The 23,140-nt window shown below is 36.6% G+C and overlaps 3 protein-coding genes across 4 annotated transcripts in view; 1 reads left to right on the plus strand and 2 right to left on the minus strand.

Annotated features, from left to right (window-relative positions):
* The window catches only part of msh3 (mutS homolog 3 (E. coli)), a 49,608-nt gene extending 41,727 nt beyond the window's left edge, over nucleotides 1-7,881 (minus strand). The window contains exons 1-8 of one of the 2 annotated variants that reach the window (XM_059550128.1): nucleotides 7,552-7,881; nucleotides 7,296-7,398; nucleotides 6,741-6,973; nucleotides 5,623-5,820; nucleotides 4,815-4,931; nucleotides 4,152-4,269; nucleotides 3,779-3,912; nucleotides 3,529-3,695 (exon numbers count right to left, since the gene is read on the minus strand). In XM_059550128.1, the coding sequence (XP_059406111.1) occupies nucleotides 3,529-3,695; nucleotides 3,779-3,912; nucleotides 4,152-4,269; nucleotides 4,815-4,931; nucleotides 5,623-5,820; nucleotides 6,741-6,973; nucleotides 7,296-7,398; nucleotides 7,552-7,713 (1,232 nt within the window). In that variant the 5' untranslated portion in view covers nucleotides 7,714-7,881. Of the gene's footprint in view, nucleotides 1-3,528; nucleotides 3,696-3,778; nucleotides 3,913-4,151; nucleotides 4,270-4,814; nucleotides 4,932-5,622; nucleotides 5,821-6,740; nucleotides 6,977-7,295; nucleotides 7,399-7,551 lie in introns of both variants that reach the window. The other variant, XM_059550127.1, reaches the window with a different exon arrangement.
* Nucleotides 7,882-10,740: 2,859 nt separating this feature from the next.
* On the minus strand, nucleotides 10,741-16,986 carry ubac1 (UBA domain containing 1). Its single transcript, XM_059550129.1, has 10 exons — nucleotides 16,472-16,986; nucleotides 15,390-15,510; nucleotides 14,664-14,737; nucleotides 14,445-14,552; nucleotides 14,256-14,358; nucleotides 13,991-14,099; nucleotides 13,489-13,759; nucleotides 12,574-12,660; nucleotides 12,261-12,399; nucleotides 10,741-11,218 (listed from the first exon to the last, which is right to left on the minus strand). The coding sequence occupies exons 1-10, from the start codon at nucleotides 16,607-16,609 to the stop codon at nucleotides 11,103-11,105; spliced, it is 1,266 nt and encodes a 421-aa protein (XP_059406112.1). The 5' UTR covers nucleotides 16,610-16,986; the 3' UTR covers nucleotides 10,741-11,102.
* A 758-nt stretch (nucleotides 16,987-17,744) lies between these two features.
* Nucleotides 17,745-22,879, plus strand: entr1 (endosome associated trafficking regulator 1). The gene is made up of 8 exons (XM_059550130.1): nucleotides 17,745-18,342; nucleotides 18,483-18,574; nucleotides 20,537-20,947; nucleotides 21,074-21,147; nucleotides 21,562-21,673; nucleotides 21,783-21,845; nucleotides 22,047-22,186; nucleotides 22,289-22,879. The coding sequence occupies exons 1-8, from the start codon at nucleotides 18,303-18,305 to the stop codon at nucleotides 22,371-22,373; spliced, it is 1,017 nt and encodes a 338-aa protein (XP_059406113.1). The 5' UTR covers nucleotides 17,745-18,302; the 3' UTR covers nucleotides 22,374-22,879.
* The last annotated feature ends 261 nt before the right edge of the window (nucleotides 22,880-23,140 follow it).

Genomic DNA, 23,140 nt, shown 5'->3' on the forward strand with positions numbered 1-23,140 from the left:
GTCAATTGATGCGCGAGGGAGAGAGAGCAAGACAGCGCTCGTGTTGTTTGAAGACGGTCTCTCTCTCCCTCTCTCTCCCTGTCGCTCTCTCTCTCACGCGCGCGCGCGCGCTCTCTCTCTCTCTCTCTTTCTGCCCTGTCAAAACTTTCACTCTATGATGGTTAAGCTGTGCAATTAATCCGCGAATCACATTAGCCAAGGGCCGGGGAGCAGCTGGCCCATACAGTTAATGAATAACGGATCAACTACGACAACCTACATCGCACATCCTGCGATGTGACTATCGTGTATTCGTACATCGCGATATCGATGCTTAAACGACACATCGTGCAGCCCTACAGACCAAAAGTTTGGACACACCTTCTCATTCAAAGAGTTTTCTTTATTTTCATGACTATGAAAATTGTAGATTCACACTGAAGGCATCAAAACTATTAATTAACACATGTGGAATTATATACATAGCAAAAAAGTGTGAAACAACTGAAAATATGTCATATTCTAGGTTCTTCAAAGGAGCCACCTTTTGCTTTGATTACTGCTTTGCACACTCTTGGCATTCTCTTGATGAGCTTCAAGAGGTAGTCTCCTGAAATGGTCTTCCAACAGTCTTGAAGGAGTTCCCCGAGAGATGCTTAGCACTTGTTGGCCCTTTTGCCTTCTGTCTGCAGTCCAGCTCACCCCTAAACCATCTCGATTGGGTTCAGGTCCGGTGACTGTGGAGGCCAGGTCATCTGGCGCAGCACCCCATCACTCTCCTTCTTGGTCAAATAGACCTTGATGCCTTCAGTGTGACTCTACAATTTTCATAGCCATGAAAATAAAGAAAACTCTTTGAATGAGAAGGTGTGTCCAAACTTTTGGTCTGTACTGTATGTCCACAGGCACTGAGACAGCAAAAAAAAAGTCTGGCTGGGTCTTTAAAAGAGGTTTGAGTTAAATTAAGAGGAAGCATCCCCTCATGGAATTCTTCTCAATTTGAGGTATCCTACTGTGGCACTGAAAAACAGGAGCAGAGAGTGCACTTGATTGTGTAGAGTGGAACATACACGTTGTTAACAGTCTGTGTATATGCATATTTGAACTTGATGTGTGTACATAAAAATATAGAAGATGGATTTCTGTGGCTTAGCTATTAGCCTACATGCTTCAACACACTTGACAGTGCTGCTCAGGTGAACAACATGACTTAAAAAAAAAAAAAAAGAACAAAATATGTATTTTCATAATTTTGAATATTCTCACAGGCAATGAAAGCACGTGCTGATTTTGCTGAGTTAGACGTGTTCCAGGGTCAACATATTTTGTTGACCCTGGAACAACATTTTACTCCAAAAAATTATTCTTGACCATATCCCTACTGATGTACAAGAACCAAACAGTGATTTTAAGCATAAACTTCACAAAATCTATGAACTGGTTCTTCAAATCTGATTGGTTAATCACAATGTTGTTCCAGGGACAACAAAGATGTTGTCCCAGGAACATGTCTCACTTGGTAAAATCAGGTTCTGCGCAATGAAACATGATGTCAGTTATGAGGTGATTTACTGACATCTAGTGGTGACAGTCAACAATTTCTAGTCACTATGAGTTATATTGCTCCATTCACAACTGAAGACATATTATAAATTCAAAACGATTTGAAGGCATTGAGAGAAGACTTTCTTCATGACAGAAGATTTTAATTATTAGCGAAGTTGCATTTTTGGTATGGATTTCAAGGACTGAGAAATCCTTTAAGCAATCGCTATAGTTTGGAACACAAATTATAATAAAGTAGGGCTGCACCTAATGATTATTCTTTGATCAATTAATGCATTAATGCGTTCAATTAATGCATTCTTTCAATGTTAAAAAAAGCGTAACAATATATAAAAACAGCTCATTGGTTCTTTTAATGCTGAAAGGCCATTTAAATCTGTATTTTAAAATGATCAAGTAAAACAGAAGCACAAACTAAGTGTTAAAATTAAAATGCAGGAACACACATTCCCTGAGTACCTGACAGCTCATGCCTCATTAACAAAGGCGAACAGTAACGGAGTACATTTACTTGAGTACAGTACTTTAGTACAATTTTGAGGGATCTGTACTTTACTCGAGTATCATTTTTGGTGAGTACTCATGACTTTTTTTTTTCAAGTACATTTGAGAGGCAAATATTGTACTCTTTACTCCACTAAATTTCTATCCATAACCGTAAGTACCGTTAAAAAAAAAAAAAAAAAAAAAAAAAAGGCAAAAAGAAATATATTGGAAACCCTCAATTTGTTGTTTCCCTCTCAAACTTGATTGGATTGTGCAGGCGCCACTGATTGGGACAGCCTATCAGCAATCACCTTCAGCTTTCCACCAAAGACTTTGACATGACATTTGATTGAATTGAAGTACAGTACACACACACACACAGAGTTGTCACACATAGATTGTGTGTGTGAGAATGGTGTTATTCAGCTGAAAGTATTTTCTCCTGCCTTTGCCTGTATGTCAATGTGAGAGGAAGGGGCTTAAAACTGTCACTCAAATGAGCTGAATTTTATTTTTCCTTCTTTGTACACTGACCTAAACACAGCTGATTAGCTGATTTTCTCTAATCATTATTATTTTTTCTTCTTTGCTCTATACTGCATGTATAACACGGTCAGGTTCAGAAGTGTTGTCAGAACATTGCTATATTGCCTTCTTTGCTGATTTAGGTTTATTGATTTGATTGATGAAAAAAACAGAGAACCTCATATGTACAGTACACACAATTGTTAGCTGAATTTTCTTTTCTGATATTACACATTAATATAAGCTGAGCATTTGCTTTGATGTTCTTGTGTATGTGGTGTGTTTAACACAGTCAGGTTCAAATGTGGGTGCCAAAAATCCATTAAAACTCTAGAAGAGGTTTGTCAGAGCGTTGCCATTATGCTATTGCCTTGTGGGCAAGTGAGAAATGTTAAATAAAGCAACATGGAAAAAGATGCTTTTTCATTATTTTCATAACTCCACATAGGACGTTTCTGTACATAAATGTAAGCACTGTGGCAGTAGTAATGCAATATTTAGAAAATGTACTCTTGTACTCAAGTACTTTTAAAAACAACTACTTCAGTACTTTTACTTAAGTAGACATCTGACTGTAGTACTTTTACTTGTACTTGATTAAAATTTAGCAAGGGGTATCTGTTTTACTCAAGTAATGTAAAGTCCGCCTCTGCTCATTAAGCGATATGCTTACAAGTATGTTTGAAGCATTTAATAAAGAATTCTCATGTTTTGTGTAGTTAGGTAGCACTTTTTCCACGACGGCTCACTCTGTGTCCTCCAATATTTTTCAGGTTCTCACTGCTGTAAAATCATGTGACTGAAGTTTTTGTGCACTGCATTCAGACATAAGTCATCAATAATAAAATGAGTTGTTGGTTGTTTTCATTTTCAGTTACACAATTAGCTGTTGCAGCCCTATTATAAACCATCTACAATGCAGCATCACACAAACAAGTTCACAATCATCACAATAAGAAAATGAATATTTACCTGGACAGAGCAATGTTGCGTAATAACCTCTCAGTCGCTTGTGAAAGGTCCGAAGGCACCAGGATCTCTACGGGTTGTATTTTCAGTACCCTTGATTCCAGCTCTGAATGGGACACGTTATCTTTGAAACAGTCCACCATCAGGTCCCCAATGCTCGGCTGGACCACCTGAAGTAGTGATCATTAAAAGTTATAGTAATATGGGATTTCTTTAAGCAGCTAAAACACTCAGTATTAAAACAATGACCTACCACCATCCCTACAGTGAGCTCCTTGCTCTGTTTATCAAAGCTCTCGCTCACACACATTAAATAGTTGTTGCCACTGTCCTGCACCACATCTTCAGCTTGCTCCAAATCTCCCAGCTTTAGCAGAGGATTCACATCTGAGAAAAAGGCATTTTCAAATCATTCATTGCAGGCTCTGTACTATTGTGGTCATTTCGTAAATAGATACACTTCCCTTCAAAAGTTTGGGCTCACTACGTTTTTTTTTTTTTTTTAAGAACTGAATGCCTTGAAAAATCTTTCCCATCCAACTGAGTAATGAAATTGAGAAACCAATTGAAATCAATCTCAAAAGAATAATAGTAATGAATCTACGGAGTAAGAGCACAAACAATACCTTCTCCCACAAGCGTGGATTTGGTGTAAAGTGCATGTAGTTGCCGTGTGAACAGAGAACTCTTGTTGGCACCGGAGGCCTTGATGGCTGTAGTTTCAGTCTGCTTGACTACACCTACCTAAGAATGACATTTACATTTAGTCATTCATAGCAGACTCTTTTATCCAAAGTGACTTACAAATGAGGACAATAGAAGCAATCAAAACCAACAAAACAGCAATAACGGCCTTTTAACAATCTAAGTGCATGGTCTGAAGCGCATGGCGTGTCCGAATCCACTTTTTTTAGTTTAACAACAGAAAAAAAACAGTTAGCGTGCCAGGCACATGGTCCAAAAGAGTTGTAGCTAATATCTTAATGAGCCATGGGTGTGTTTTTTGCATAATCTGCAATAAACCAATCAGAGTCTCATATCCCATTCTCTTTAAAAGCCGATTTCGCTTGCATCCAAGGCAGATTCTGCAAGAGCAAAGACTGAATGCTTCTCCAGAGAGGATACAGCCAAAGCCCCCTGAGGTGAAGCAGGAGTGGGCGTACACAATAATAATCTTTCACATTGCAATCTTTTTATTTTTAATATTTGGAATGTTTGTGTTCTTGTAGCTATACAGGTGTATGTGTTACAAATTTGCAGCATATTGTAATTTACACAACATCAGTGACCTTATAGCCCTGAGAGACCAGTCGCCGAACATGCACGAATAGGCGATGAGTAGGGATGCTGGCCGTCATGAAGTTATGGTCCAGGTGACAAGTGATATTGAGCTCCTTTGCAGCGATCTAAAAAAATAAGAAATAAAATGCACATGAGTAAGTCTCTCATAGTCTAAAATGATCATTTATGCCAACAGGACGACGTCATTGCATTAAAGGGATAGTTTACTTCAAATGTAAATTGTCATTTTAAAATTCATATGAGCTTCTGTTTACTATATTTGATGAGCTCTATTTCTGTACGTCTATCTATGTGATCTGTTCATTATTTAAATCAATCATGTTTCTTTGTATTAAACTGCTCAATTCATGTGGATTACTTTTACTTTCTCTTTATGAACATTTTGTAAGCCTTTCATTGAGGGGACAGAGTTTTTCAGGTTTCTTTAAAAATATATACATTTTTGCTTTGTAAAGCAGTAAAATCTTTTTGATGAATAGTGAATAAGAATAAAAAAATATATATTTTTTTTTAAAGTCTAATTAAAGTATTTTGAGGAAGATTCAAAATCTAATGCATAATGATTTTATGCTGAGGCAGTGATAGTATTTTTCTTTCTTTTTTTTGGATAAGACAAGTGTTTGTTATAAAGTACCTTAAGTCAAACAAATATTAGGTTAAATATTTATAAATGTTTCAAACAGGAGCAAAAGTCTTATGGATTTGGAACAACATGAGGTTGATGAATTGATTTGTGGCAAGACTAACCCTTTAAATGGATAATTTACCACCACTGTCTGCTGCACTAGTTCTTACCTCTGCATCCTCACCGAAGAACCTGTACTTGTAGCCACACTCAACGCAAAGCACAGTGTCTGCATGCTGTTTTTTTATCTCCATGAACTGCTCCTCTAGAGGAGTGTATATGGTCTTGGTTCTCCTGTTGGGAACACCAGGCTCTTCTGAACTCTTTTTGATCACAGTATTCTTAGCAAACTGAACAAAGGAAAACTCCTGAAAACAGATAAAGTAAAAACATCAGCAGCTATAATGCCCATTTTGGCCAACACTGAGAATGAGATCAGCTGTGTTAAGTTTATGGGGTTGAGTCTAACATATGTTCATGATTCATTTTTTTAATAAACGCATTATTTTTCACATTTAGTCATTTTGCAGACGCTTTTATCCAAAGTGACTTACAAATGGAGGATACATAAAGTGATTCTTCTTAAAGAGGAAAACAGACACAGGAAGTGCTTGTAAAACCAAGTTTTAGACATTGTTCGATTAAGTACAAGCTAGAAAAAGAAGGAATAAATAAAGATGTTTTTTTTTTTTTTTTTACTACGATGAAGCTAAGTAGTTTCAAGTTTTCAGCTGTCACTTGAAAATTGTCAGGGATTCAGCATTCCGGATAGGGGTGGGAAGATCATTCCACCAGCCAGGAATGATGAACGAGAATGTTCTGGAAAGTGATTTTGAGCCTCTCTGTGATGGTACCATGAGGCGTCGCTCACTAGCGGATCTCAGATTTCTGGAGGGGATGTAGATTCATAATAGTGAGTGGAAGTAGGCGGGTGCTGGGCCTGTGGCTGTTCTATATGCAAGCATCAATGTCTTGAACATGATGCAAGCATCAACCGGTTGCCAGTGCAAGGAGATAAAGAGAAGAGTAACATGGGCTCTTTTGGTGCATTTTGGTCTCCATTTGCATTGAACTTTCAGAGCTGCAACTTTGCAGATATTGTTTATGCTCAGACAGCAACATTACATACTAACTAACGTTAAAAAAACATTAAAAAAGTTAAATCGCAATCAACCAACCCTTTAAGTGACAATTCAAGTACTTCATAAACATGCAAACTGCAATTAAGAAAAACAACAGTCTTTCAATGGTCAACTCTGAAACATACAAGTTTTGTATAGAATCAAACCTGTTTAATCTTATTAGGCTCTTCTTTGACCTCTTCCTCCAATTCATTGTAGGAATTGATTACACTGTGTTGTTGCGGGGCAAAACACTCAGCTTTTGCATAGTCTGAAGGCTCCACTTCCATCTTTATAACCTGATCAGAGACTCGGCTCTCTGAGCTCCCGTGGCAGCTGAAATCTTTAAGCCTCACCAGGGTGGCATGGCTGACACTGGCTCTCGAGCATACCATCTTATCTACTGCACATAAAAGAGAAAGAAAATTCAAAAGAGGCTCAGAGATCAATACACAAGCAAGAATTTATTTTTTGTGGATCGGCAGATGAACTGTTCACCACAAAAAATAGCAATGTGCGCTTACAAAATAAATAGTCAATTTTGATTTCATGCAGCATACTTTAAAGAAAGTTTTTGTCAGAGCGCTTGCTATTCTTATTTAATTATGTCATTAACTGTCATTATTAAACCAGAAATATATATACAGTAAACAAATAATAATAATTTTCATAATAATAAAAAAATAAATGACATGCATGGTGCATGGTGCATGTGTCCTTACAGGTGCTGGGGGTCACCGTGCACTTCTCATCTCCCTCCTCCTCCACACCGAGAGAGAGTTTGGGTCGTTTCTCTGAGGACATCCCTTCATTAGATAACCTCTTCTGAAACAGCACAGGTTTAGATTTCAGTCGGTGTTGCTTCGAAACAGCAAACGCTTTGTGCATGCGATGCATATTAATATGACTCTAGAGTTTGAAAGGAGTGCAGAGTTTTTACAGAGTAAGCTGTGCCTGTCCTGCACTTAAAGCTCTTACCTTTCCTCTGCCCTCATGGCGTCCGTCCTGGCGTTTTATCCCGGGCGGGTCAGATGGTTGAGATTTATCGTTTGCACTTGTAAAGAATCTGCTGATAGTTGTCTGAGTGCTGGACTTCTTGGAAGATTTGGATGCATTGACATTTTTGACACTTGTATGCATTCTACAGAATTAACTGATTATTATCGTGTTGCCTGCAACATTTACTTTCCTTTTGAAAACAGGCTAAAACTCTGATCCGATTATTAAAAATAGTCTCTGTTGGTACAGCGTATCTTGTTGGCGCGTGAGTGACGTATCCAGTGTCTCGCGCACGCGGACTCTGCTGTATACAGAGGGTGGGAGATGCGCTACACGTGCGCAGGCAATACGGTGATGCAGTTATGCAGAGGGTGAAAGTGGCGTTAGATATGCGCAGTACTATATTACTGTCTATGATTTACAGATATCCGAGGTGGATATATATATATATATACATATATATATATATATGTGTATATGTGTGTGTGTGTGTGTGTGTATATATATATATGTATGTGTGTATATATATATATATGTGTGTATATATATATATATATATATATATATATATATATATATATGTATGTGTGTATATATATATATATATATATATATATATATATATATATATATATATATATACACACACACACACACACACACACACATAAATATAATATGAAAACATAGTACTTAAATTACTAAAACAGAAATAAATAAAAAATTAATTAAAAAAATATTAATATATATAAAAAAACAGTAAAAGCATTAAACTGAATTAAAAAATTTAATTAACACTATATTTAAATGATACTGAAATAACACTGAAAGTACTATCATTAAGCCTAACTAAGTGAAAAGTTTCCCTAAAACACATGTATATTACAGGGTAAATGGAAGTGGTTTTGGTGGTTTAAGTGTTTTACGCTCTGATACATTAATGAAAGACATTTGCCTGTATTCATACTTCTGAACTATGCCAAAGTATCAACAAGTGTTGAGAATAATAACAATAACACAAGAAAACAGAGATTTCAAAACTTTTTTAATTATTATTATTTGTCATGAAAGGCTTTTCAACAAGTGGATTGAGAAAGTTACATTTCAACTCTCAAACTGTAGGGGCCTTATGTGAAACTGAACTTGAGCACAGAGCAAGGACACAAAACTAAAATGAGAACACAAGAGCACCAAAGCTTCAAGATATTTCATATCTTCTGTGACCTGATAGCCTTTTTTAAAATGAGGGAGAAAAAAAAAGAAACAAAATCTGTAACATTTGATCAATGATAATTTTAAGATATTCAGCACTCCAATTCCAAAATGACACTGTTTAACCATATAAGCATTTCTAAACAGTAACATAGTAAACCTCAAACATTTTAAAATACTGAAATCATACAGCACTTTCTTAGCCATGATGAAACCAAAATTTGATTAAAATAAAAAATAAGATATGATATGAAAGTGCACATAAATTACTCAAATACCACAAATACATCATGATACTGAAACCTGTTTTTTTTTTCATGTCGAGACAACAAAAAAAAACTGAATTGCATAGAAGCCTGTACTCTATAGTCCCCCAAAACAAAAGAAGCTACATTTCTTAAGACCAAAACTTGTTCTCAAGACAACGGAGATGATCTGATTTCAAATGCTATACATGTTCAATACAATCTTTACCTACTTCTGAAGTGACTCAGTGAAGTGAACATTGCAATTTGTGAGGTCTTCTAAAACTGTATAATAATGACAATCTCTCTAGGGATGGTTTCATGATTGGTTATTTTTGGCCATTTTGGCCTCAAAATAGATATCACACAAGGACAATAAGTCTTCATTTAAAGATTTAAGTCTACAGATATATTCATAGAGTTCTCTGATAATGCAATCACTAAACTACAGTTATTTGTATTGATAAAGTAGGCATTACTATAGCAGATATTTGCCCTGTATGGCTAAGAAACCCCTGAGCACACACTTCACACCAACACGATTCAAATATTGAATGAAAACACTCCACGCTTGGCCAAAAAAAAAAAAAAAGCATATTTCATCTTCTAATTTACATAATTATCCATGATTCTAAAATTGCTGTTTGTTATGACCGCATTTTTGTAATGTATTTATCTGATACAAATCAAAATGTTTAAAAAAAAGCATAACAGAAACAATTAAATAACATTTCTCATCTCAAATTTTACTGAAAACTGAAATAATCATTTATTTTAGAAATCCCAGCACAGATACAGTATTTGAAGCAGAGCATATAAATGAAAAAAAAAATAATAATAATACTAATCTCCACTCCAAAAAATGCCTCCATATCATCCCAGACAGGGAGTTTCAAAATAAACATCTCATATATCATTTAAAATAATGTTGTGTACTATGAATGCAATCTGAATTTCCTGTGCAAACTAGAAAGTTCACTGTAAAAATTGACATAAGAGAACTGTGAGGACACTTAGAGCACATTGTCAGTGAAGACAAACAACTTAAGCAAACATACAATGTAGTAGAACCAATCCATAAAATAAGAGTGATTTTATTTTAGTTAGTACAAACTAAAGTCTGTCCAGCCTCCAGTAATGATGTAAAGTGAGACTCACATTAAACGTGCAGTGATGCGAGTGAGATCAGAGGCAGCAGCTTGATCACGATGGTGGATTAAAGTACTGTAATACTTAGAAACCCCTGATGCAGGAGCTACTGGGAGAAAACAAGATAATGATCCAGAACTCATTTATACCAGCTTTGTTCTAAACGGACTTGAATCCACCAGAACACTCTTTCTTTAGATCAGATGAGTTAAAGCGATAGGAGGAACAAAGAGATCAGGTTCGATTTCATTTTCTATCATGTATCTATGTCAGTAAGGGGCTGCAAATTGCATCACCACAACATCACAGAAATGTCTGTAGTGTTAATCAAACCACAAAGCTTGAATAATCTTCAAATGAGGAGTTGCCAAAAAACTGCTGGTGCTTGCTTTGCTTTCCCTCAAGCATACCTTCATTTGATGTTTTTGAAAGGAACTTCTAATCTAATACATAAACGATTTCATTTTTGAACCGATAATAAAAACAACTGAATACACATAATAATAATTTGGTTGAGATTTGATCTTGGAGCACAAAAACCATAGAAAATTGCTTCTGGTGATTTTTATCTTTTTTTTTTTTTTTTTAGATGTCCAATTGTACAGTTATATAGAGAAATTATATAAAATAAAGTAATGTGCTTAATATAATTAAAAACAGATCTTATTAAAACATAAAAAACTAAATAATGGAGTTAGCTATTTTTCATTAAGTTACTGCTTACATTGTATTTGTACAAGTGTTGTGTAGTTATAAATAGATATTTTCCTCTGTATAACATGATGTGAAAATGTCATCATTGTATTTTTACATTCATCTTCTTTGACTTCTCCACTTAAAACAATAATTATGTCAAACACACACACACCTCTTCTAAATGATTGACCTTTTTCCCTATGCTGTGGTTCACAGATGAGGTGTGTTTTACGTGCGATTGAGTGTCTGGAAGATTCTGGAGATCTGGAGCATGACAGGACCTGTCTCAGGATCATTCATCCACTGCGTGCTGTTCAGCGGGTTCTCCAGCATGTCCTCAAATGCTGCAAAGCCAAGAAAAATATGTCTCAGCCACATCCAACCAACAACAACTGACACGGACTGGACTGTGTCTACTTGAAAATACAGTTTAGTCTGTTTCACTGAATGATTCAACAGTGGTCTTGGACTCCAAACAAACGTTTTAAATCACATTAAATATGTTAACAAAAAGTCCTGTAGATCATCTTTGTGTTATCAATGCCAAGGTCATATTGGTTTGATTTCCAGGGAACACAAACTGACAATAATTACATGTTTGGAATAATTAACATTTTGTATTGTTTTTGAAAGATGTCTCTTATGCTCACCAAGTTTACATTTATTTAATCATAAATATACTAAAAACAGTAAGTTGTGTGGTGTAATGAAGGTTTAAAAATGATGAATATATATAAAAAAATATATTAAAATATCAATTGGCAAAATATTACCCAGTGTAGACACTTTCTAGTTCGAGCCAGCTTTGCAAACGGGCAACCAGATCAAATTTGAATAGGGGACCAAAGTAGTCACTTGAAGAGCGCTTTGGTTTAAATGGGACAAACTGTCCAGACCTCAGAAATATTTTCAGCACTTCCAAGATCAAGCCCTTTTTGCAACCATGGCTAGAAACTGGAAGCCACTTCTGAGCAAGTCCTACATAATTCTGGATATTGTTAAAAAAAAAAAAAAAGAAATGTGGCAAAACCTTAAAGGATTTCTAAGTAACTTCTGTGGTCTGATGAAATGAAAATTAAGCACTCTGGCCTAAAAGCAAAGTGCTGTGTTTACCACAAACCACACAGAGCCCAACACCCAGATAACGTCATCCTGCCATCGAGCACAATGGTGGCAGAACCACTGGTCTGGGTGACTGTTTAGCTGGAGGAACTGGAAAACTCACCATATTCAGCCAAATGGCTAGAATCAAATAAATACTTGAAAACCTTGAAATAACATGTTTCGATCATTCTTCGACAGAAAAGTAGAAAATAAGATTTGACAAAGCTGGAGCAAATGCTTTGAAGAACCTTTGAGTATACAGGGGGAAAAAATAAAACTCACCCAGAAGAGTCTTGGGGTTTGTGAGACCAAGCTGTACAACTGGGTTCTCCAGGATGGCCTGAAACAGGGGACTGTTGGTATCAATGCCCTTGTCCAGATCCTCAGGGGTGGGCTTTCTGTCACCAAGCAGCCATTCACACTGTGTGAATGATACACAGATATACACAAAGATATGGAGTAAAAATGTGACCTTGATAAATGTTGTTTAACTAAACAAAACCAAAACTTGACCACACATTTGACTGAATATCACTGAGCTCATTTAGTCTTAGCTGACTGTTGAAATAACTCATGAATCTGAATGTTTACATACAGCTGCTTCCTGTTGATTATTATTGACACGAAGGGCATCAATCACTTCCTTCTCATCGAAGCCCATCTCCATCAGCCCACTGACTGCCTGCACACAAACACACAGACAAGATGATGCATCTCATTAAAAAGATTCCACAGCAAGACAGAAGAAGCTATCTAATGTGAATTAATTCTACAGTGGCATTTGACTGTGAAAAACTTCCATGATGTTAATGTGTTGTAGGTGGTGGCCAGGACATTGCTATGTGGTTGCTTAAGTGTTTTAATGGTTTTAACCTTTCGCTATAAGGGTTTCCACTGTTAACTAAAATTAAAAAAAAACGTTTTTGTATTAAAAAAACGAATACAAAAATTAGAAACACTGCTTTGGTGACTAACTGAAATAAAGCTGAAGTTGTATTTAGTATTAAAATTACTAAAGTTAAAATAAAAATACTGAAATAAAAATGTAAAAAGAACAATAAATATATATATATATATATATATATATATATATATATATATTAATACTGCTAATAATAATCACATAAAATACAAAAAATGAGAAAACTGATTTAAATAAAACTTTGTGTTTTTGCATCGCATGAATTAAAACCATGGTTCATTATCATGACAAGCATCAATACAAACTAAAAATTTACTTTTTTTTAAATAATGACAGCTACTCTCAGATCATTATGCTGATGGTCATTTCTATGGTATATTAACCAAACTGAACATATGGATCTGATTTCATTCTAATTGTAATGTGCAATGTAGTTTGGGTAAAAAAAGAAAAAGAAAGAAAAGCATTTATTCCATCTAGCACTTTAATCTTGCATTGGTGAAACATCTGAGGCTATTATCATAGTACGTCAGTGGTTCAGAATATTTCATCACGTTTGAGTTTATTCCTGTTTCTCATGACACTAACCTGTAAGTTAGGCCTGAACTCTCTTTTCCTCCTGATCCGTTTGAAGATCTCTGTCAGTTCATCTTGTTTGGCCTCCTCTAGGCTGGCCTGGGAGGACAGACGGGCCCGGGCTCCTGAAGCTGTGGCACAGGGAGCTGGGGCTTGGGCTGGGGCTGGGGCTGGGGCTGCAGCGGCAGCCGCCCCTGGGGTGTCCTGTCCAGGCAGAGGAGTGTCAACCATGGGGTCATCCACATGCTCAATCAGCCATTCCATAGCCTGGGTCACAGACATGCTGCAGGAAGAGTGATTAGTTATTTAATCCACTGAGAGTTGGCACACACCGATGATGTTATGTTTGCTCATTTTATTATTCGTATTCAGAAACATTACATCATATGATCCTATAATGTCTGAAATGGTACTTCAAATTTACATCAAGTTATTTGCACTCTTAGATTTCATGAAATACAGGAAATGCACTATTCACAGGCATATTTATCACCCAAGGATAAAGAGTACTCACTGGTTTAAGCGCAGAGCCTTCACAGCACGACTCTCAGGGAAGCCCATCTCAGTCAGCTGCTGCAGGGCCGTTTCATCCACACGGTCCTCCTCATCCTCATCAAGCATGGCTGCCAGAGAGGAGGAATACAAAGAATAATCACTCAGCAAAATGATATTTACATCTGCACACTAACTAGTCAGACATGTCCCATGAGAACCATGTTTCTCCACGGTTTAAATAGATTTAATGTATACAGGGTTCTATTCATATATCCTTAGCTTACCATTGGCCTTTTTGAAGAGCTCAACAGCATCTGGATTCAAAGCCAGCAGCTTCTGAGCCACCTCAATAAGTGAGACCAGAATCTTCCTCAGCTCTGTTTGAAACTGATGGAAACAATAAAACGTAAAAGAATATATTCTAAACAATTGCAACGCAGAAAGGTCTAACTGAACTGACTGCAAGCACCCACATCTCTGATACTGTGTTGAGTTACAGTGCGGTCAGTGTTACGAGTGGACAGGTTTGCTGTGGCTTTGAGGATGGCCTCCTTATCTGGTGCTTTGTTCTCTTGCTTCTTCTGTCAACAAGCACAAAGACTGGTCAGTTTTGAAGAATCAAAGCAATAGACATTATTAATTAAAAATACCCCCCCTCCCAAAAAAAAAAAAAAAAAACTGTCAACAGATACCTTCTCTTCAGAAGATATGTCGGCCATTTTTGGTGGAGCCAGTGGAGGTCTTTTCTTTATCAATAATAAGCAGTCTTGAAAACAAACAATAATGAATCAGGATTAGTGTCTTTTAGAATCTGATTTTGAATACAAAGAACATATGCAAAACACTTTCAAAGTGGCCTCAAGATGAATTAAATTATTCAAATCAGCCTGAAAGAAAATTGCAATAATCTTTTTTCACTATTGTGACATATATCCAAGTAAAACAGCTTCTCACACAAGAAAAAAAAAGTATTTGATTAAAGATTACAAGAGTACACCATTTTTTTAATGGATGCTTTATAATGTTCCACAGAAAGAATAAAAAATCATCCAGTTTAATTTAATGGTGACTTTAAAAAAAGACAAAAAAAAGCATTAAATCAGCTAAAACTATTAAAAATAAAGATATGTCTTATTTCAATTCACACCCTCAAAATATTATTTATGGAGAAACACATGGATATATGACAAAGTCATATAAATTACTAAAATTTTACTTAAACTCAATTTTTTTTTTTGTGTTGAATATAAAACAGTAAATACGATACAAATTGTGAGATTTTTTAAAATACCGTAATTATCCTTAATCCTTATCCAGTAAAATCACAAAAAAATTGAAAACTCAAGGTGGCGCGGGGGGGGGGGGGGGTTGGGGTGCCACAACAAAGAACAACCAGATGCTTCAGAAAGTTTATATACCTTTGTCTTTAATATTTTCCTCAGCAACAGTTTTGGATTCTGTGAGAATTCTCTCAGTGGCAGCATGAATGAGTTTGTGATGTGTAAGAGTTTTAGGATCCTCTAGACTTCCATGGACATACTGTAAGAGAAGAAAAATGCCAGTAAAGTCGACCCACTTTATATTAAGTGTCTTTAACTATTATGTACTAAGATTGAAATATATAATCAATAGATACAATGTTCTTATTGCATACATGTTTTAAACACTATCAATAATTTACAATCTCATCCAAACCCTTACACCACGTCCCATTCTTAAACCTAACCTTAACCAATTCCACTTCAATAGCAGCAAAAGTGCTGCTATCTTACGACCCCAAACTTTTGAACAGCACTCTACATTTGATTTAACCCATACAAATCACAATCATGAGCTCAGCCCACTCACAGTGAAGTCTAGTACTGTGCTAGTTAGTAGTACCACAGTACAGTTTGTGTCAGTTGTTACCATGGTATATTGATATACACCTTGGTACTGAATAATTAATGTATCCTGCTTTTTACATGATACTACAAGGTACATCAAAGAACACTATGGTATTGTCATTATAAATCTCCAGAAAACTTGGTATAATTGTGACATTATCCACAGGGTGATACCATGGTACACAATGCACACTGTAGCTGGGACACGGCTTGACTTACAGTCTGTGGCGATGCCACCTGCTAAAATGATTACCAACACATTCACAACCCTGAAGACATGAAATGTGCAAATCACATCCTCACAGAACCTATGAGTGGCTGTCAAGGTGCCTTGAGCTGCACAGATCTGAGTACTTGTCAGATATATTGTGAGCAAAAAGAGGCTGTGCACAAGTTAATGTCAGCTCTACACTGTAAACCAAGCAAGCAGTGTGGCACTAGTAGATACAGTACAGCCGCTGAGACGGAGGTGAAGGACCAGCTTGATGAATTATAAATAGCACCGTCGACTCGTCTGCTAGTTACTAAAAATACTAGGCAATGACTCTGAGAATCCAGAGGGCCTGTCCTGTCTGGGTTGGCTAACAGTGCCAGCTAACCGATGGCAGACCTACATGCTTTAAGCATTTCTCCTTTAGTTTCTCTATAGTGGTATCTTCCGTGACTTCCTCCAGCCACTCGGTGCCCTCCATGGTACAGATGTGAACCTTCAGGACTTTGCCAGCAAAGATCTTCTCCTCCTGAACGAACATTGTAGCAGCAGCAGCAGTAGCAGCGGCGGCAGGACCGCAGCGCTCCCCGCTGAAGACGCTCCGCGAGCCCGCTGTCTACAGCCCGGAAAGCCGCCCTCTTCTCCGCTTAAACCTGCCCTGGCAACAGACACGGCCTCACGGTCTCATTCGGACATTTTTAAGTCGTCCAATCTGTCCTTCCCGCCCACTCCGTAGGACTGATATATTTTCGCTGGGACAGAGAGGTTTGCTCACTCGCAGCTGTAACGGAGACGCTCGCTCCGTTGACACCTGAACGACAGCAGTCGGTGGAGCGCAGCAGTGCGCGTGCGTGCTGTCGCGGGCTGTGATTGGTGGAAGTAGGCAAACACGCAGACGCTTCGTGCTGCAGACTCTCAAAACAGCCTCGGATGGGAGCGGCAATCCCTAAAGCTTAAGGAACATCGCGCTGACATTGAAAACTACGGGATGCTTTCATCTGTACTTTGAGAAAATAAATAAACGAAATAACGAAAATTCTGTTTCTGAAATTTGACAAACACAGACAACTATTAAATTGATCTATATATGTTCTCTATTATAGATCAGTGAATAGGACAGAAAAAAAGAAAGACAGAAAATACACAGTAATAGTGTAAACGTAAAAAAATATCATACACGTTTTAAAATAACCTATGTATATATTTATATACAGTATATCCCACTTACACAAGTGAAATTTTATTAAAAAGTTAACCAATATTATTTGCATTTTGGCAAAATAATTATTATCCTGAGTCAGGTGCAAGTCAGTTTTTAATGCTTCATAAGAGAATTGTGTTTTTGTCATTCTTGTTAATTCTTACTTATTAAAATGCAAAAGGTACACACAAGATTATTAAGATTTCGTTATTACTTATTATTTAAATAATATTATATCTCACAACCTGCTGGTTTAAAAATCTGGAAAACACCAGGAATGTTTTATTATGTCAGAATAATCTAAATTTATATATATATATATATATATATATATATATATATATATATATATATAGCAATTAATATGCAAAAGTCAGCATTTCCCATAACTAGACATCAACCATCACTCCGAGCTATAAACTTTTATATTCCACATCAATAGGTGGCGATATTGTACATGTTCCCCGTAGTAAAACTGCTCTGTGCCATACAGAAGGAGAGACACTACTGACTCAGGTTTAGGAACTAGATTATACTATTTACTGTCTATGATTATACTGTGTGTGGATGGGAGTATTCTGAGGAGCTAGTTGTGAGTGAGGGGAGCTGATCACGCAGCGCTAAATGAGCATATAATCTGACTGTGATCTCACTGTGTGCGCCGTAGACTAGAGAGAACATGAAACAGCCACCAACATTGTTTTTCTTCCCCCTCTCAAATTTCAGACTCTGTAGGTGGCGATAATGCTCCTCAGAAGCTATTCGCCATTAAACAAGAAGAAGGAGAGCCATTTGGGAGATTAGTAGCATACTATTTGTTAGATAACAGTTACAGTAATGAATTATGGTTTATGGCATAATATGTGATATTATCCATAATTAATCGAAAAATTTACTGAGAATAGAGTTTACTTTCTGCAGTATTTATCTCTTTTTCTCTCTTAAACACCGTGTACAGTTGAGCTCAGGTATTTAGCAATAACAGAGTGCAGGATAGTCCACGTCTCTGTTCAAGCTGAATCTGGAAGTTATCATGTCGAAACACAGGACGAAAAAGCTCATCATTGAAGATGGTATGTGTCAACCTACTTGTCTTATGCTCTTTCTATACTGCATCATCATGTCTGCCTTGAATATGCGTTCTAGGTTTTTATATAAAACATTCTGGGCTTGAAATCTTCATTTATAATGTCCTGTGCAAATCTGCTTTCAGATGAGCCAAAGCAGGATGAGCTGAATCCATTTTCTTTCAAGCAGTTTGTCAGAAACAAAAACCACAGCCCCTGTCCTACAGAGGCCACAGAGGTGAGAAACAACATGACAAATATTTTAAAGTTTAGTAGATTACATGGCTTTTGACTGATGTCTCTACTTTAATGTCCCTTTAAAGACATTAAAGTAGGGTTGACATTTGTGCATTAACATATATTAACGTAAAACTTGTTAGTAAATAAAAGTAAGTTTATGCAGAATTTCATTGTTGGTAGGTTCTTGTCTTGTTTTCACACACACACACACACACACACAATGTATGTGTGTGTATATATATATGTGTGTATATATGTGTGTGTGTATATATATATATGTGTATATATATATATACACAGGTCCTTCTCAAAAAATTAGCATATTGTGATAAAGTTCATTATTTTCCATAATGTAATGATAAAAATTAAACTTTCATATATTTTAGATTCATTGCACACCAACTGAAATATTTCAGGTCTTTTATTGTTTTAATACTGATGATTTTGGCATACAGCTCATGAAAACCCAAAATGCCTGTCTCAGAAAATTAGCATATTTCATCCGACCAATAAAAGAAAAGTGTTTTTAATACAAAAAAAGTCAACCTTCAAATAATTATGTTCAGTTATGCACTCGATACTTGGTCGGGAATCCTTTTGCAGAAATGACTGCTTCAATGCGGCGTGGCATGGAGGCAATCAGCCTGTGGCACTGCTGAGGTGTTATGGAGGCCCAGGATGCTTCGATAGCGGCCTTAAGCTCATCCAGAGTGTTGGGTCTTGCGTCTCTCAACTTTCTCTTCACAATATCCCACAGATTCTCTATGGGGTTCAGGTCAGGAGAGTTGGCAGGCCAATTGAGCACAGTAATACCATGGTCAGTAAACCATTTACCAGTGGTTTTGGCACTGTGAGCAGGTGCCAGGTCGTGCTGAAAAAATGAAATCTTCATCTCCATAAAGCTTTTCAGCAGATGGAAGCATGAAGTGCTCCAAAATCTCCTGATAGCTAGCTGCATTGACCCTGCCCTTGATAAAACACAGTGGACCAACACCAGCAGCTGACATGGCACCCCAGACCATCACTGACTGTGGGTACTTGACACTGGACTTCAGGCATTTTGGCATTTCCTTCTCCCCAGTCTTCCTCCAGACTCTGGCACCTTGATTTCCGAATGACATGCAAAATTTGTCCAAAAGTCCAGTGCTGCTTCTCTGTAGCCCAGGTCAGGCGCTTCTGCCGCTGTTTCTGGTTCAAAAGTGGCTTGATCTGGGGAATGCGGCACCTGTAACCCATTTCCTGCACACGCCTGTGCACGGTGGCTCTGGATGTTTCTACTCCAGACTCAGTCCACTGCTTCCGCAGGTCCCCCAAAGGTCTGGAATCGGTCCTTCTCCATAATCTTCCTCAGGGTCCGGTCACCTCTTCTCGTTGTGCAGCATTTTTTGCCACACTTTTTCCTTCCCACAGACTTCCCACTGAGGTGCCTTGATACAACACCCTGGGAACAGCCTATTCGTTCAGAAATTTCTTTCTGTGTCTTACCCTCTCGCTTGAGGGTGTCAATGATGGCCTTCTGGTCAGCAGTCTTACCCATGATTGCGGTTTTGAGTAATGAACCAGGCTGGGAGTTTTTAAAAGCCTCAGGAATCTTTTGCAGGTGTTTAGAGTTAATTAGTTGATTCAGATGATTAGGTTAACAGCTCGTTTAGAGAACCTTTTCATGATATGCTAATTTTTTGAGATAGGAATTTGGGGTTTTCATGAGCTGTATGCCAAAATCATCAGTATTAAAACAATAAAAGACCTGAAATATTTCAGTTGGTGTGCAATGAATCTAAAATATATGAAAGTTTAATTTTTATCATTACATTATGGAAAATAATGAACTTTATCACAATATGCAAATTTTTTGAGAAGGACCTGTACATATAACATACATACATGTATGTATGTATATGTGTATATATATATATATGTATGTGTATGTAATATTTCATATATGTTTGATTTTCCGAAGGTGTGTGGTGGAGCATTCCATGTCGAACAGGACTATAACAACTCCATAGATTTTGCCACGAAGGGGCCGTTCTTCTCAGATCCGTCTGCACTCTGTCAGCTTTCTGAAAACGAATCTGAGGAAACATGGATTGAAAGCTACCAGCCATCAGCCCTTGATGGTTCTCATGACTTCGAACTATGTGGTACTTTAGACCTCGGTGCTTACTCTGAGCAGTCATCTCTGTGCAGTGATGAGAGGGAAGCAAATGTAACTGAATGGGAACTGAGGGATTCTGACTTCCTGCCAAATAACCACTTAGCTAGAAGAAGCACAGGAAGCTATGAGGGTGATGAAGAGACTTCAGTGATTGACATTTCCTTCCATCCAAAGAGGAGTAATGCTGAAAATGGAACAAAGAATCCCCAACAGGTATGTTTTGTAAATTGTAAATGCTGTCAGGTTTTGCATATATATGAGCCAATTGTTGTATTATAGTTGGTGCAATGCTGCTTTTCAAAAATTAAGGTTTTTAAAGGTGTGTTTTATGTGTTTTAGCTTAGAGAAGAGAATTCTCTACTCAGAAAGCAAGTCAAAGAACTCCTTAGAAGGTCAGAATGTGACTCCAAAAGGTAGGCTTCTACATGACACAGGTAATTAAAGATTAGCTTACCCACAAGTGAAAATTCACTCGCTCTCGGGTCATCCAATATATAGATGAGTTTGTTTCTTCATCGGAATGGTTTTGAAGAAATTTAGCATTACATCACTCGCTCCCCTACGGATCCTCTGCAAGTGAATGGGTGCCATCAGACTGAGAGTCAAAACAGATGTTAAAAAAAACCCCACAACAATAAACACAACTCCAGTCCATAAAGAAACAAACTCATCTATATATTGTGTATGGCCTTAGGGTAAGTGTTCAGCAAATTTGTATTTTTGAGTGAACCATTCATTTAATGGACTGGAATTTAGTTGAATTGCTGCTGTGCTTTTTTTTTAAGTTTCTAGATGGTTCTCATTGTTTAACTGTCTAATTATAATAGGATCAAACAACTGACAGGTGAGTTGCACAGCAAGAAGTTGCAAGAGGAGAGAGAGGCTAAGGCTTTGGAGACAATGGTGCAGTCAGTAGAACAAAACCTTCAGTTAATGACGGTATTTATCACTGTGTTATCTTTCATATGACAGTTTTTTTTAAATAAAGGGTTTAGTGCAAATCCTAATCATAAAAATGCTTTAAAAAATTCTGATTTATCCAATACAGAAGCGAGCAGTCAAAGCTGAAAATAGTATTTCAAAATTGAAACAAGAGGTACAACAACTCCAGGTTTGACTTCTTTTCCTACGCACAAGCACACTGAAAAAAAGCATACTATGTGTATATGTGTATATATATATATATATATATATATATATATATATATATAGCTGGATTACATTTTATACTACTGTATTATATGTTTTTCACATCCTTATTGTTCAGATTAAAACTCCATTATTGCAATTATTTGCAATGTTTTCATCCCAGGGCCAGCTTGAAGGATATAAAAGTGAAAATGAGAGGCTAAGATCTGGAGAAGCTACAGCCTTAACTACAATGAGACACAATGCACAAGTGGCCTCGGAGTACCTTAACAAAGCAGCTCAAGATGCAGAGACTTCTATCAAGTATGATTAACAATGACATTCTATTCTGTTTTTCTAATGATCGGAAATGTAAATAAAGTATTTAATATGTCATTACACTGAATGTGTTTTGTATTTTTACAGGCAATTGCTGTCAGGAAGAGAGACACTGTGTTATGTTTCCCAGTTATTGACATCTATTGACAGGATCACCGAGATTCATGATTGACTTTTTCACTTCATGTTCTGTACACTATAGACTCACTGCTTTTGCTTGGTACATCATTTTTTATTTTGTTCATCCACTTCTTTTAACATCATGTATCGTTTATAGAAAATAACAAAATGAAGTGTGATGGGCCAAATGATGAACAGACTAAGCTCTGGCAGGAACCAAATAAAAAAAAGTGTACCAAATAGTGCCTTGGATTCTCATCAAAATCAAAGATCTATATTGTAGTAGTAAAAAATATATCAAAAAAATGTTTTGCACTTTTATTAAACATTGAATCAAGTCACTTCTTAAAATTATATTGCAGATTATTAACCAGATTTGGTTTCTTGATAGTATTTTGATATATAACTTAACGTAATATTTTATATTTCTGCTGTTTTAAATTACAACATTTTAAGTATTTGTTTATTTAAAAATACTTTACTAATCAGCATACTTTACTAATCAGATTGTGTGCTTTATATTCGTAATGCTCTTTATTGATTTAATAAAGAACGTTATTGCAGTCACGTGGTCCTGTTATTCTTTGAGAATCCAACAATTAGTATCTTTAAATTATTGCGTTAACGTTTAATAGATGCAAAATTATGAAACCGTTTTATTATATGGCTTGTTTATATCTACTTTTGGAACAATATACAATATATATGCTAAATATTAAAGCAGTTAGTATAAATTTAAGGTTTATTAATGAACAGTAAAACATTTTCCTAGTTTGATAGCTGAGAGGCGATGGGACTTTTATTATGAAGTGTTCCTGA

The sequence above is a fragment of the Carassius carassius genome, chromosome 5, assembly GCF_963082965.1.
Source record: "Carassius carassius chromosome 5, fCarCar2.1, whole genome shotgun sequence".
Classification (NCBI taxonomy): Eukaryota; Metazoa; Chordata; class Actinopteri; order Cypriniformes; family Cyprinidae; genus Carassius; species Carassius carassius.